Source organism: Episyrphus balteatus, chromosome 4 (genome assembly GCF_945859705.1).
Source record: "Episyrphus balteatus chromosome 4, idEpiBalt1.1, whole genome shotgun sequence".
NCBI classification, from domain to species: Eukaryota; Metazoa; Arthropoda; class Insecta; order Diptera; family Syrphidae; genus Episyrphus; species Episyrphus balteatus.
This window is the reverse complement of record NC_079137.1, coordinates 34,128,307-34,144,239: the sequence shown is the minus strand read 5'-3', so window position 1 is coordinate 34,144,239 and position 15,933 is coordinate 34,128,307. Positions and strand designations below refer to the sequence as shown.

At 32.3% G+C, this 15,933-nt stretch overlaps 1 protein-coding gene across 1 annotated transcript; it reads left to right on the top strand.

Annotated features, from left to right (window-relative positions):
• Positions 1-1,961: 1,961 nt before the first annotated feature.
• Positions 1,962-14,646, top strand: LOC129918911 (vang-like protein 2-B). Its single transcript, XM_055999674.1, has 3 exons — positions 1,962-2,083; positions 2,155-2,698; positions 12,238-14,646. Exons 2-3 carry the CDS (start codon positions 2,476-2,478, stop codon positions 13,734-13,736), a joined length of 1,722 nt encoding a protein of 573 aa, XP_055855649.1. The 5' UTR covers positions 1,962-2,083; positions 2,155-2,475; the 3' UTR covers positions 13,737-14,646.
• Positions 14,647-15,933: the final 1,287 nt, after the last annotated feature.

The window sequence follows — 15,933 nt, the reverse complement described above, 5'->3', positions numbered from 1 at the left end:
TTTTTACAAAACAATGAAACATTTTAGGGAAGCTATAGCTTCGCTAAGGGAACTATCATTTGCATTGGATGTTGTAATAAGGCCTTATGGAGGTTGTTATAAGATGTTGAATTTATGAATAAAAAAAAAAGATTTTATTGAATTTTTTTTCTTTTAATTTTTTTCTATTTTGTTTTTTCTTCTTTTTTGGCCATGTCAATGCTTTTCCTGTCGTTCTGAAATTGGAAGAATTTTATTTTAATTGAAAAAGAACACACTTATTTTTTAATTTCACAAATGGCCCCGCCAGGAATCGATCCCACGTACCTCTGCATACCAAGCCAGCACCTTACCAGTAGACCATACTCGAATATTAAAGATGAGTGGCAAAAAGGGAGCTAATTGAAACCTCACATAAAAATGCAATGTTTTTTTTCTAAAGTGTTACATATCTGCAGGATAAAAGCTTTGCATACTTATTGGTGAAAAACATTGCATACTTTAGAGATGAAAACATTGCATACTTACAAGAACCTCTTGGAACAGGTCTTATGAAAGCCTTCTGTCACTTGAAAATAGAAGGCTTCTTTAGAACGGTTCAAACAGGTCTTATAAAGGTCTTCTTTAACTTCTATTTACAAGGCTTCTTCTAAACACTTCCACGTAACCTTAAGGAGACCTCCTTTTTTTCCAAAATGGATGATTTGCGTAAGTAAGCCTTAAACTAAACTTATACAAACTATAGCTTGCCGAATCGAAAAAATGGACCTTATGCAAGTAAAATTGTTACTTGGGAGGGTACATGCGGTAGCGGTACGGGTACTTGTATGAAAAAAATTCAAAACTGACACATCAACGTTCAGATGTGGAATTTTTTTCATACAATTACCCGTACCGCTACCGTATGTACCCTTCGGTGTGGCCAAGCCTTCATTCTTTGTTGTGTTCGGGTTATTTTATTTTCACAAATTACATCAAAAGAAAAAAAATAAAAAAGAATAAGAATAAAAAAGATAAACTGTTCATCATGGGCGACACGCGACGGCGAGCTGCCATCTGTCAAAAAAATTTTACACCATTGTATTTTTATTTTGCAATAGGGTTAGGGTATAGCAAAAGTGCAAGACCATAGTAAAATTTCAATCCAAATATTTTGTTGTTGTAGTGTTGCAAGATTTTACACTTTTGCACTTTTGCAATGATACTAGACCAGTTGCATCGGATCGTGAATACCCCTACTATTTTTTTGTTTATGTGATAGTGAATATCATGGATTTGGATTTATTTTTTTCATTTCAATTACTTTACATCCAGATGTATTTTTTTAAACTAGTGAATAAAATGGCCGTTAAAAAGGAAAATTCTTTTTTGTTTTTGTAGTTGTTTTGTTTTGTTAATTTCGATAAGACGTGTATTGAAGAGCTATACAAGCTCTTCCGAAGCTTTCTGTCAAATCTCAAAGCTTCGGTAGAGCTTCGGTAAATCTTCCTCTAAGCTTCTTATAGACCTCATAAATAATGTAGCTTCTGTAATATCTTTACCGAAGCTGAAATGTTAGTTGTTTCTACTTTTGTCTAGATCTTTTTATTTTGTAATCATGATCCTTATTGATCGTTGCTCGTAATAAAACGCAGCTTGTACGTGCCTTACGGAATGATTTTCAAAAGAACAGCCTGTTTTCAATAGACCCCAAATGAGAAAATTTCGCAAATTATTTCATTTCGAATAGAAAAAAAATTATTTTTCTTATTTGGGCTCTAAAAACAGGCAAAAAAAGAAAAAATGTTTTTTTTTACAGTTCCGTGATGCTCAGAGGCATTAAGGAAACACGCCAGATATATGTTCAGAGAAACTCGAACAACTCTAGCATAACGTAATCGCAACGTAAGAAAACGTAGCAGAACGTCAAATCCAAAACCAGACCTACCAACTGCTACAAACCAAAAACAAAAGATAAATAAAAAAAATTCGCCAATAAGAAAATGGCTTCTTTGTGTGGAATTCCTAAATAGTTTTCTCGTCTTTCCAAAATGAAAAATTCTTATTCTTTTTTCACAAAATAATATATTTAAACTATGTTTTATAACTTTTAAAACTTCGTAACGTAAGAATAAATAAACCAATTTCAATATAATCATGCCTATTTCAATTCTAATCTGAAAAACATTTTTCCAGACACAAAAATAATGCTGGCACTTGTTGGTAACGTCTTTGGTTGTCTTTGTCGGTACACAAGAAGTAGCAAAGCATTCTTTCTTACAAATCAAGTTTATTGATTAACCATTTATCAGACGTGTGAGACTAATAATAAGGACAATCACACAAACGAAAAAAAAAAGAAAAAAAAAAGGGAATGCTGCCGTTGTTCTTGTCCTTAGTGTCTTCTTCTTGGTTAAGTCTTATTTCATTTGATTTGCATTGGTCGGCTTCTATTTCTGAATCAAAGAACTTGAATTCGAGAAATAGTAATTTTTTGAGACTGTTGGTAACAGTACTATGGAAAACGAGTCTGTAAAATCCGAGCACAGTGGTCGTTCACGTCGCTCGCGGAATCATAATAGCAATTCAGGTGGAGGAGGAAACGGTGGCGGAGGTGGTGGCACCATTAATAATAGTTATCATCGAGATAGGACGAGACACTCGCATCGAAGTACGCATTCCAAATCAAGCAAGCAGCCCAGAGATATGGCTCCGTTCCAAACAAGCGTCAATATGACTGGTGAGTAATTACAAAAATTTTTGTTACAGTAATTTCAATAAAAAAATAGATTTTAAGACACCTTTCGATTGAAAGTTACTTATTGGAATTGTTACAGCGGTAATTTTATTTGTCTCCCAATTACTAATTAGTTCTGTGTCTTTGTTTGAAAAGATTGCAAATATGAAGGATATTCTGTACCATCTTTTAAGATGAAACAAAATTAGACTAGTTTTCTATGTTTGTGGCTTTTGTTCTAATAGACCGAAAGCCCACAGCAAATTTTAGTTGGGGAATAATTATAGGATAGATGATCTGTCATTTCCCTTAAGCCTGAATACTTCAATGTTGCCGATGCGGCAAATAAAACACAAGATATACCTAAGTTTTTTTTTTAACTAACCATATCGGCTCTATTTTTGGAGAGATTTTAATTGATAAAAACAAACAAAATATTAAACAAAAAAGTCTCCAAAACAAAGCCGCTTAAACTGCTTATATCTTGTGTCCTATTGATCGCATTGTCATGATTGTTGTCTTCAGGCTCAGGGGAAATGACAAAGCATCAGTTCCTTGATTAAAAATATGAAATAGTGTGAATTTAGCCTACTCATATGAATTGGAAAACTCACATTTTGTAACCCCCTGAAATCAATATAAATCCGCGATTTGAAGCTGCCAGACTTTTGAACTCGTTATTCGAACGCATTATGCTATAAAACTGCATACACACATTTTGGTTTCCCATGCTCCTGTTGTTTTATATCGGTGTCAGTGGGGAATTGACTTTTTGAAAAATCCATGGTATCCGCTAAACTGGAAAGTCAGGGAAAGTCAGGGAATTTTTTCTGTATCATTTTTTTAAATATTCGCTGAAAAAATAAATTTCCATTTCTTCATTTTGCAAAAAAAATTTCCAAACACACAGCCTATTGAAAATCTTAAACTTCTTTTAAGACGAGTCTTTGGAGTCCACCAAGCATACCTACATTTGTATACTTTTACATCGGAATTTTAACCTAATTTAACAAAATATCAAGGCGAAAAATCTTTAGTATTTTACTTATATGAAGACTTAGGCCCTTATTGCAAGTGTAGTTTGTCTATCGATAGACGACTTTTGTTGATGGTCGACCATCGAAAATTAATTTTGGTATTGTGAATGAATCTCTGTCGATAGACGATCAGCTATCACGATAGTAAACAAATCATTAACTACTGTACGAAAGGATCTCAACTATTAACTGATCTGTCTAACGAGTCCAATTTATTGGAAGTAAAAAACTTTTAGAATGGTTTTGAGGCCAATTTCATTACAAAAAACATTAAAAGTACTACAACAGAAAAAGAAATTTTAATGTTTAAACTCAAATGCTACAAATTATTATTATTGTTATACTCTATTAGCACGGTAGTGCCCAGCCAAGTTCTCTTGCAAGTTTAGCACTTTTATTTTCAGGAAACAACTCAGGGCATTTTCGACCCCCTTCTAACTTCTATACCAAATATGCCAGAAATGTCCATATGTTGAACTAGTCAAAAACAAAATCCTCACAAAACTGACTGACTGACTGAGCGCAAAAAGCACTGAAATATAAAAGTGTTACAAGTTCTAAGGTTTGGTTTTTAATTTGTTTCAGTTAAATTTTGATTGTTTACTTGGTAAGTTTTCAAACTACTTTAAAAATTGATAGTAAGAAGAAAAATTGCCAAGAAAACAATCAAAATTTAATTTATACATATTTAAAACCAAACCTTAGAACTTGGTATACTTTTATGTCTCTATGGTTATGCAGTAATTAAATCTAAATATTAGTATAGTTTAACAGTTCAGCAATAAGCTCAATATTTGTACAGATAAAGTCTCTTAGGGCCATTTGCTAAAAACTGTAGGAGTTAGTTGGTGGTTTTTTGAAAACTAATAACCTTATTTGTAAAAATCAGTCTGGTTTCAGGCCTCAGCATAGTTGTGTATCCGCACTGTTAAAAGTATCTGATGATATAAGAATTGCTGTCAATAATGATTTGGTAACTTTTTTGACCCTGTTGGATTTTTCCAAGGCATTTGATACGGTTGACCATAAGCTTTTAGTATCTAAGCTCAAAAACAATTTTAGAATTTCTAATAATGCTGCTGATTTGGTTCAATCCTATCTTTCTGGTAGAAGGCAATCAGTGTATTTGGGCGAGCATTCAAAATCACAGTTTCTAGATATATTAAGCGGAGTTCCACAAGGATCTATTTTGGGCCCACTCCTTTTTACAGCTTTCATTAATGATTTACCTCAATGTGTCAGGGAAGCTAATATTCATATGTATGCAGACGACGTTCAACTTTATTTTTCCTGCAAGCTTGGTCTAATCGAAGATGGTGTTGTTAGGCTTAACTATGAGTTGCAAAATATTGTAGATTGGGCAGAGGACAATAGCTTACTATTAAATCCAAAAAAATCAAAATGTTTAGTTATCTATAGGAGTAAACTTGATGTTAGCTATTTCCCAGCTGTTTCCCTTGGCCAAAACCCAATCGAATATGTTAAAAAGGCCAAAAATCTAGGAATCGTATTTGATGGACTACTCAGATGGGATGATCATGTCAGTGGCGTTATTGGTAAAGTGTATGGGTGTCTTAGGTGTCTGTCAATGTCAAAACATTATACTCCCTTTGCCACAAGATTGATGCTTGTTAAAGCCTTAATTATTCCCATTATCACCTATGGATGTCAAATAACACAATATTGCTGCGCTGATACTAAAAGGAGGCTTAACGTGGCCTTTAATAATATTTGCCGCTATGTTTATGATCTTAAGCGCTTCGATCATGTTTCACGTTATACACAAAACATTCTTGGTTGTAATTTGGAAACGTTTATTAAATTTTGTAGCTTGAAATTTTTACATATGATTATGGTTACCAAAGAACCGACATACCTTTATGAAAAAATTAGTTTTTCTATTTCATCGCGTTCATTGGCTCTTATACAGCCCACATTCAACTCTTTATCTTCCGAGCGACAGTTTTTTGTAGTCACCATCCGCTTATGGAACTCTTTGCCCCTTAGTATAAGAAGACAGTACTGTACACCAAATTTTATTGATGTTTTGTTTTTGCATTTGAGTGGTGAATAATTTTGTATTATAAAATAATTTTAATACGTTCTTTTTTATATATATATATAGTTAAACAGTTGCCTAGATTAAAGATTAAAGTAAATTTGAAATTTGAATTTTTGTTCAGCTTCATTGTTTAATTAAATACCTTTTGTATACTTTTGCAACTTTAAAGATTTAGCGATCTAATGTAAAAGATTTGAATAAAATAAATAAAATGAAAAAATGAAATGACGCCGCCGCCATTTACAAAATTTCCAAGTTTTCCAAGGTGTGTAATAAATCCAGTGTTGTATTGAAGGAGGGTATGTCCAAGCCTTAAATGAATGACGTTAGATATTTTAGATTTGGAAATATCTGTGGGACAGATAGGTTTTATCCTTTCAGGATTTACTTTTTTGTAGTGGTGACGGAAGAGGCCCCAATCAATTTTTTCATATCGATCATCAAGCCCAAATTTAAGTTGATATCGGATTTATTTCGCCTGTTGCTCTTTTGCCTGACATTTAATGAAATCCATTCATATTTCCTACCACTTTATAAAATTACATATCGTCGGTGAAACCAGAAAACTGTGTAACTCCATTTTAGCAAATTTTATAGGAGAGCAAAAAAACAAAATCGTTTTGAAGGCATTTGTATGAGTTTTCATTTTCTAATTTGCTAATAAAATAAAAAATATGAACTTTAAGGGGATTCTAAGTTTAAGGAACGGTAGATATTAGGTTTGTCTAACAGATGGCATTCAAATCTAATTTTCAGAAAATTTGGAGTTACACACTTTTCTGGTTTCACCGACGATATATCAACAAACGTACCTCCTCATGAAACGATATTTCAAAACAACTAGCTTACCCGTGCGAGACTTCTCGCATGCTTAAATAAAAAGAAAGTATAGGTAGGTAGGTACAAATGTAAATGCAGAGTGTGTTTTTTAAAAAGTCGAGAATTACTAAAAAACTCCTGTTTATCCCATTTAAAATACATTGGATTAGCCCCAGTTTAAGTTAAACAGCTATGAATATGGCACATTAAAAGCTGAAACACAATCACGCTTTGCCGTCGATTTTGACAACTGCGAAAAGTTCAACTATAGGAAATCTGTGTATCCTCACACAATGACGCTTTTCTTACGTACGCTTTTTTTGACAAACGTAAGGAAACGTAAGAAAGCGAGCAAAAGTTCAACCAGACTGAACTTTTGCTCGCTTTCTGACATTTAACAGACATAGTTACAGTCACCCACATTATTATTGCGCCAAATGTGAATAAAAAAAAAATAAATTATTGCAAAACTATGTGTGTTTTTTAATTTCTCTATATAGATTTTGCACAAAAAAACGACATCGAGATATTTTAAATCAAAACAATTTACGTATTAAAAACAAAAAAAATTAATGATGTTTTAGACTGAGTTTTATTGTTAAAAACAATATATTTTGATTGGTTTTGTTTTTATAACTATAGGATTAAAGAATAAACAAATTTCTATGCATTTTTTAAAACACATTAATATCCTTTTTCATTTTTCCACAATTAAGTCAAGATAAAGACTTGGCCCAATAATTTTGTGAGTGACTGTGTTTTTTTTTATTTGACAGCAGATTTTATGTTGCAATCAGCTGTTAAAAGTCAAAGTGACAGAAGCGCGCTTTGAGGATTTCTCACGTAACGCAACGAAGCGACGCCCTGAAGCGTGATTGTGTTTCAGCTTTAAATTTAGCAATTCTAGGTTCCCTAAGTTGTACATACATTTTATAATTAACTCTATTTCAAACAGGTTGCCGCAACTAATATCTCAAACTTGGTCAATTTGAAGAACTTGAACCGATGTTGAATCATGCATTCACCAACTTAAATCGTCAATAAAAAAATTGTTGAACGTAAGGTTTCTGTCTGATTCTTACATACGACAATTTTTCCTTTGACGATTTTTCTTTGCTGTTGTATTGGGCTTTTCCAAAAATTATCTTAGACCCATTTAATTCACACTCCATTAAATTTTATATCGCTATTCAAAAGTGGAAATTTTAAAATTCGTATCTACCTACGTGATTTCATAGTTTTTCATTTTTAATAGCCACTTATCATATTTTAGCCTAGGAAGTACCTAAACGGACCTAACACCCCTATTACGATTGTCAACTATCAATTGATAGTTGATAAATACTGAAATTTGATGTTTTAAAATCGAAATGGGGGAAAACTGGTCATTTTTTTAATGGATCTTTTCAGTTACATTTCACGGTTAGCATCATTCTTCGTTTTCAAATTTTTTTCAAAGCAAATAAGAGATCGATTTTTTTTTTAACAACTATAAATTCTTTGCTTCCGGCTACAAAGAGGTTAAGTCACAAAATTGCACTTTCGGGTTTTGATGAAAAGAGAATAAGCTCTTTTATTTGGTATCAAAAACATAAATTTAGAGTAACTCTTTCTTATAAAAATAAGAGGATCAATGCTCAAAAATTCAACGATTTTCAACTTCAATCGGTTTTTCTGGTAAACTATCATTTATGTAAGTCCTTTTTACCCAGGGGCAAAGAATTGATAGTTGACAATCGTAATAGGGGTGCAACACTTACGCCCCTATAGCACGCAAAGAGCAAATGAAGGGTACAGGGGAAAAACGGCACATGTCCACTTTTTGTCAAAAATAAACGAATGATGAGGTCTTTGTAGTATTTACTGACCACTATCTGATGGCATCCTTACTTTTATAAAACAAATTTAAGCCTTGCTGAAAAAGTAAATAAATTGTGTGCTTTAAGTACTAAGTTGTATGGAGAACAAAATTTAAAAATGCATTTTTCTCGAAATGAGTTGGAATGGACTTGTGCTGTTTTTCCCCTGGAGCCTTCAAATATTCCGGCCTTTTTCTTATGTACATTATGTATATACTATATATGTACATACATAGGTACACTTCCCAGACTTTTCCTGGCAAATGAAATGTTCCTACGGAATATGTTCATACATATATGTACTTACAAAAAATCTTGAAAAAAAACCATAGGTGTGTTTTTTTGTTTATCTATATTGATTTTTGAAATCCATGCAAATATTTGGCACCACTGTACATAAACTGTCTGTCAGAAAAGTCGCTTTTGTTTTTTTAATATTAACTCCGCAGTGGAAGGCCATTACATCCATGATGGATGCAAACAAATTTTTTCACAAAAAAAAAAAAAAACAAAAACCATAGCATGGCATCCATTTTGGATTCAAAAAATTTCACAAAAAACCAAAAATCAAAACTGACAGTTCTGATTCTGAAAAAAAAACAGAATTTCTCTTCTGGTTTTAAAAACAGAATCAGAAGCAGAATCACTCACACATTCATAGATTTAAATGTTAGCAGTACAAAAACAAATGAAGTTTGGCGCGATTACACATATATGTGGCACATGTAAAACTTCAGATTCTTCGGAATAAAAAAAATTGGGATTCTGAATCGAAGAACAATTCCGGATTGCCAATTAAAAACGCCATTAAACGTTTGTTATTGTTTTGTTTCTGGCGATGTTTTTTTTTCATAAAGGGAAATTCCAAAAACTATCTTTGTCTTTGGCTTTTCCTTTTCTAATTTGACATATCTCGGCATGGAAAATGTAAACAAAAAACATATTGTCACACACACTTACAACAAACACTGTGTGTTCGAAATCATTTGACCACAAAAACTTTTATATTTCGCGATTGTTTTCAAATTTAAAGTTTTTATTTCCGATTAATTAAAAAAAAATAATTAATTTTACATATTTATTTTGTAAAACACGAACTAAATTCACAAAACTCTATCACAATTCGCGCCTCCTTTTGTTTGTTTATGTCTTCACCATCCCAGCTATAGCTGTAAATTTTTTTTTCTGTTTTCTTTTGACTATTTTCTTATACTGACAATCGTTGGAAGTTCCCCACTGAACTTATTCCAAAGATCCTGTCAGCGATGAACACTTCCACTTTCCAATCATTTTGGAAACATCTTATGTAGAAGTGTTCAATGATCTGAAAGAATAATTAAAATAAAGGTTGGACCGCACTTGATGTTGAAGGAACTACGCTAAGTACACCAAAGTAAAAAATAAGCAAAATATTTTGTATCTTTCATTGGTTATCGGAACTACACTATGTGGAATATAATTATTCCTATCAAAATATCGTATTATGTGATAAATGAATAAAATAAATCAATTATTTGTATTTGACGAATTCGACGGAAGAAATAGCCCAACTTTCTACTTTTTCATCTGTCGTATCCTTTGACATTGGTTGTCAACAATAGATCAGCTCGATTTTCTGTTTCGGAGTGCACACCGGGGAATTTCAGAACTAAGAACTGTGTTCTTTTCTTTTCTGATTTTATGAATTGTGAACTTTAGTTGTTTATTTGTGAAGAAAATGTAATAAAAGTAACATTTAATGATATATCTAATAAATTTTATCAATTAAATACTAAAATTCTGTTGAAGAGTTCAATTTTACTATGCCAAAGTCATATCTACAAATGATAATCTGTTATTAAAAATTGTTTTTAACTGAAGAGCAAGTACATACATAAAGTCTAGTAGCGTATTTTATTTTATTAAAAAAAAAAAGAACAACGATAATAGTTAACAATTTCTTGCATCAGAACTTCCTTAGTGCACATTCATCGAGAAAATATCGAACACACCTTGGAATTTAAAGTGAGCTGTCAAAAAGCAATCCGTCATGCAACGTATTCTTTGGGTCACCCCTTTCTGTCCCATCCTTCAATTTGAACGGATTGATTGACACAACGGGTGGAACGGATTCTATGGGTTGGGGCCAGAGATACCCAAAGGAGATGGGAAACTTTCGTACGTTTTACCCCCCAAAACCCATTTGTTTATTTCGTGTTGTTGTAATCTCTTTTGTATTCATGAATAAATGTGAAAAACACACATAGTGTAGCCACGGTGTTTTTACGCACACCTAATCAAAAATGTACGATTTTTCACGCATACTTAGCCAAAAATGTATATTTTGTCACGCATACTTATCCAAAAATGTCTAAAGCAGCTTGTAGGCAAACCCGTATGACGTCAGAAGTTTCTCATCTCTTTTGGGTATCTCTGGTTGGGGCCTTTAATTTCAAATTAATCTTTCGATCCATTTTATCTCGATGAGGATTAGCAATTTACCATTAACCATTTGACATTCAAAATGAAATAGTTTACGAAAATATCTCATTTGGATTTTAGTGAAAACATGATATAAGGCACTTAAATACAAAATAAAACTTTTGAGTGATCTTTTTTTTACGGAGGTTGACTACCCAGAACCTCAAAAGTTGGCATTTTCAATTTGTGTGCCAAAAAAGAAATAAAAATGTATAACTAATGTTACATGTAACAGGGCTGTTTAGGTACTGCCTAAAACAGAAATAATTCTCCTTTTTTCAACTTTTTTTTAACCCAATTCCTGTTTGATTAGACTGAAACTGTGTAGTTTTTTTTTACAAAAAAGAGAGCCCCTCTTGCAAATTTCTGCCCAAAAATTTCTTCGGACAAAAGTCTGAAATCTTTCAAAACCTAGTGCCTTCTTTTTTTCTTTTAATAAATGATAATTTTGTCCTAAAAGAGTTTGCGTACTTTTGCACAATTTTTTCTTTCTCTGAGAGCATTTCATCCCCACTTCTAAAATTTGACAGGTTTCATATTTTTGTCCAAACTTATCTGCAATTTGTTTGTACATAATAATGCTTAAAATGTTAACCATCAGAATTTTTAAGCAAATCGGAGAATTTACTCGCCTAATGAACGCCCCTGATGATACGAACTAATGATATACGAACACCCCTAATGTGAACAGGAACACGCCATGTCAAACATTTCCAGATTCATTGGAAAGTGGTAAAAAGTCATTTTAAAATTCATTTTGGTTGGAATATTATTTTTTAAACAAATTAAGATTTCTTAAAAATTATAAACATTTATATATTTATATTTTGCCAGATTCTGGCGGCAGAAATTCGCCTTTTTTTAAGATATAATTTATTAAAATCTGTTCGGTGTAAGTCCCGGAAAAGGGTGTTCGACAACCGTAATAATATATATGATGATGATGATATTTTTAAATTGTTCGTCAGGGAAAGTAATTTTACAAGTTGGTTGGCAGTTCATTGGTCTCATGACTTTTCGACTAGATTTTATCGATATCATAAATCTCATTCAATTTCCCAGGAGGATTGAATTTGGCCATGTAATTTATCCTGCTGTTTGATTACTTTTTTAGCTCAATATTGTCATAGATTTAGATATTTATTTACTTAAGGAAGCACTCAAAGTACTCAACGAACAAACCTTTCCACCAATCTGTACATAAACCAAAAACTATAAATTCCATAAGTCACTTAAATTAATTTCTTACATTTTTAATCGACAAAAAAACTTTATAATGAAAAAATGTTCTTTTAAATATTTTAGGAGACGAAAATCGTGATGGACAAGAGATTATCGAAGTACAAATACTACCACAAGATGAAAACTGGGGCGAAAATACAACCGCAGTCACAGGCAACACGTCTGAGCAAAGCATCTCCATGGAGGACATTAACAGCACATGGAATAGAGATAACGAGACGAGTTTAGGTTTCGCCTGCAAGCGATATATAGAATCAGTATTTTGTCTTATTCTTGGTTTTGTGTCATTCTTTTCACCAGTGGCAATGGTAATGATGCCAAAGTTGGGATTTTTTCCCTCTGCTTTCGATCATCCTGAGCTAACACAAACGGTCAAAACACAACTACTCGCATGTAGTAGCGAATGTAAAGGACTTTTGGTATCACTGACAGCAAGACTGATTTTACTAGCCCTTGGTTTGTGGGCTTTGTTTTTACGACGACCTAGTGCAACTATGCCAAGAATATTTTTATTTCGAGCCACTGTTCTACTGCTGGTTACAGTGTCAACATTTTCTTATTGGCTTTTCTACATTGTGCAGGTAACAAATGGAGCCAAGATAGTCGTAGAAACAGGAGGTGATGCTGTTGATTATAAATCGTTGGTTGCATATGCAACAAATTTTGTCGACACTCTTATATTCATTCATTATATTGCGGTTGTTCTACTTGAATTGAGACACACACAACCGACGTATTATGTAAAAATCATACGCTCCCCTGACGGTGTGAGCCGGTCATATACACTTGGCCAGCTAAGTATTCAGAGGGCTGCGGTATGGGTACTTCAACGGTACTATGTCGATTTTCCCATATACAATCCGTATTTGGAACGAATTCCAATATCGAAGTCGCAAAGAAACAAAATCTCTACGAGTTTTAAATACTACGAGGTCGATGGTGTGAGTACAGCTCAGCAACAAAGTCAGAGCAGGGCTGTTTTAGCTGCTAATGCTCGTCGTCGTGATTCTTCTCACAATGAACGATTTTACGAAGAACATGAATACGAACGTCGAGTGAAAAAGAGACGTGCACGTCTCATTACCGCTGCAGAAGAAGCATTTACGCACATCAAACGTATACACAATGAACCCGCCCCAGCCATTCCACTTGATCCACACGAAGCTGCACAAGCAGTTTTTCCATCAATGGCCCGTGCTTTGCAAAAATATCTCCGAGTAACCCGCCAACAACCACGACATACATTCGAAAGTATTCTTAAGCATTTAGCCCACTGCCTGAAACATGATCTATCACCGAGAGCATTTTTGGAACCATATCTCACCGAAACGCCTGTTCTTCAAAGCGAAAAAGAACGTCGCTGGGTTCAATCGTGGTCGCTTATCTGTGATGAGCTTTTATCACGGCCTATATCCAATGAATGCACATTTCAATTAATTCAAAATGACGTTTCGCTAATTGTGGCAATACATAAATTGCCACATTTTAACATATCGGAGGAAGTAGTCGATCCCAAAAGTAACAAATTTGTATTAAAACTCAATTCAGAAACATCAGTATGACAAAATAGTAACCAAACATCATCCTCATATTTGCACATTTTAGTATAGAAAAAAATATTTATAAACTAAAAAGCTTTTACGAAGACAACATATCAAAACAAAAAAAGAAATCTTTTTAAAAAAAGCATTCGAATAGTATTCCTCATCCGTCATCCTATCCTTGTCTTGTGTCCTTAACCCACAACAGATTTCCTTAAAAGTAAACAAAACATACTTCACAAGCAATTAACTTAAAAAACACGAAATCTCGTTTCTTAACACATTAACTAATGCTTTACTTCTTTTATTTTTTGTTTCTAGTATATATGTAGTTTCTTTTTTATTTAGGTTAGAACTCATTAAATATTATTCCATTGTAGGCTTTAAGATTAATACATTTTTTTATTTTAGACAATTAACGCGCTCATACTATGTAAAATTAAAGATTCCTCTTGACATGATAATAATACTGAGAGTAATGAAAAATACATTTTAAGTATTTTATACTCCCAATGACTGCTACGAAAAAAGAACAAAAAATTAAAAAAAAAATAATTATAAAATATAAGATTAGAATTTAAGAACAATTTTTTACTATAAACGGTAAGTGCACAAAAATAAATAACTAAATAAAAAAAAAAAAATAAAATATATATAAAATACGAAATACACATGACAACTATTTAATATATTTATTCCTTTTATTTTAACCATTTTTTTTATAATCTAGACAATTTTTCGTAAACAAAAAATAATCATTTTATAACGCATTTTATTAAAGCAACAACAAATAAACAAAAAGAGGTTGAAAATCAAAAATTTTGTATAATGAAGAGTCGCATTCGTACGCTAGTTGATTAAGAGATTTTAGCTATAAGAAGAAAAAAAGTGAACCTTTTTGTAAGATAAAGTTCCATTTTGTAAACTCGAATATCCAGTGTTTTATTTCAAGAATTTTACAAAAACAAGAGGTATGTAATGAAAAAATATTCACGTAGAACAAGTTGAATATGAAAATAAGCGTATATTTATGTAATTAAGTTATTTACAGAAACCACTGCTTTCGAAAGTGCGATTTGTGTGAAAAGCCTACAAATTCACCAGTACATCCCTCGTGCGAAAAACATCAACCTGGATATACAATTTTTTTTGTACATCGTTCCTGGTTAGAAGATTAATCAATTTTGAACAGAACATCACTGATGACAGATTCTTTTTAGTCGCTCAAGAAAATCGACTTAAAACAAAATAAAGCTTCAATCTTGATATCCCTTTTCCATATATTGATCTCAAAAAAATTCTTGGTGGTTGTCTTTAAGGCCAGTTTTCCAGTGCTGATTTAATTCAAAGTTGAAAAAAGCTCAAAAGGAAATATCAAACAAATCTGTTCAGTTGATCCAAAGCTAATTCATTAAATTCGATGAGTTTACTCGGGATTAATTTTAATCTCGCACTGAAAACTGGTCTTCAATCTTCCACTTGATTTTTAAATATCATTTCTTATTTATTACTTATTTATATACATATTTCCACCGAATGAACAAGCATCTTGAATTGAATTGAATGAAACAAATAAATTGAAGGTAAAATGAATCCATAACATAGTGAAAAATCGTGAAGTCCCAAATTAAATGGTGAAAACAAATAAAGATAGAAATTAGACATTCCCATTAGCAGTTATTGGAAGAGGCCTAAGATTGTCAACAATTTAAGCCAAGAAAACACAATTTTAAACTACATGTTTTAAAAAGTAATGAAATAATCAAGAAAAAAACCATCAAAAATATCAATTTTCAACTGTCAGTCGGGGTAAGTTCAAATTCAAAAATATTTTAAATAACATTTTCAATATAAATATGTTTGTGATGTAATTATGAATGTAGAAGTTGTTATGTCGTGTCCATTAATTTATATCCTGCATATTAGAGAACAGTCTGCAGTTGAGAAAAATAAAAATTATAGTTTGAAAATAAGGAATATTATGTAATGGTGACACAAAAAGCTTCGTCTAAATAGATTATTGAAATCCAAGCTAAATTTCTGTTGAATATGCCGCTAATCAATCTGTTGTACAAAATAAGCATTTTTTGTACGAAAACCCATGAACGAGCAAGGCCTAATGACTAACAACTCACAACTATACTTGTGTGCGAGTTATTTGTAAAAATGAATGGCACCTACAATTTACCGCTGAGTTGAAATGACTTAGCAGAGATAC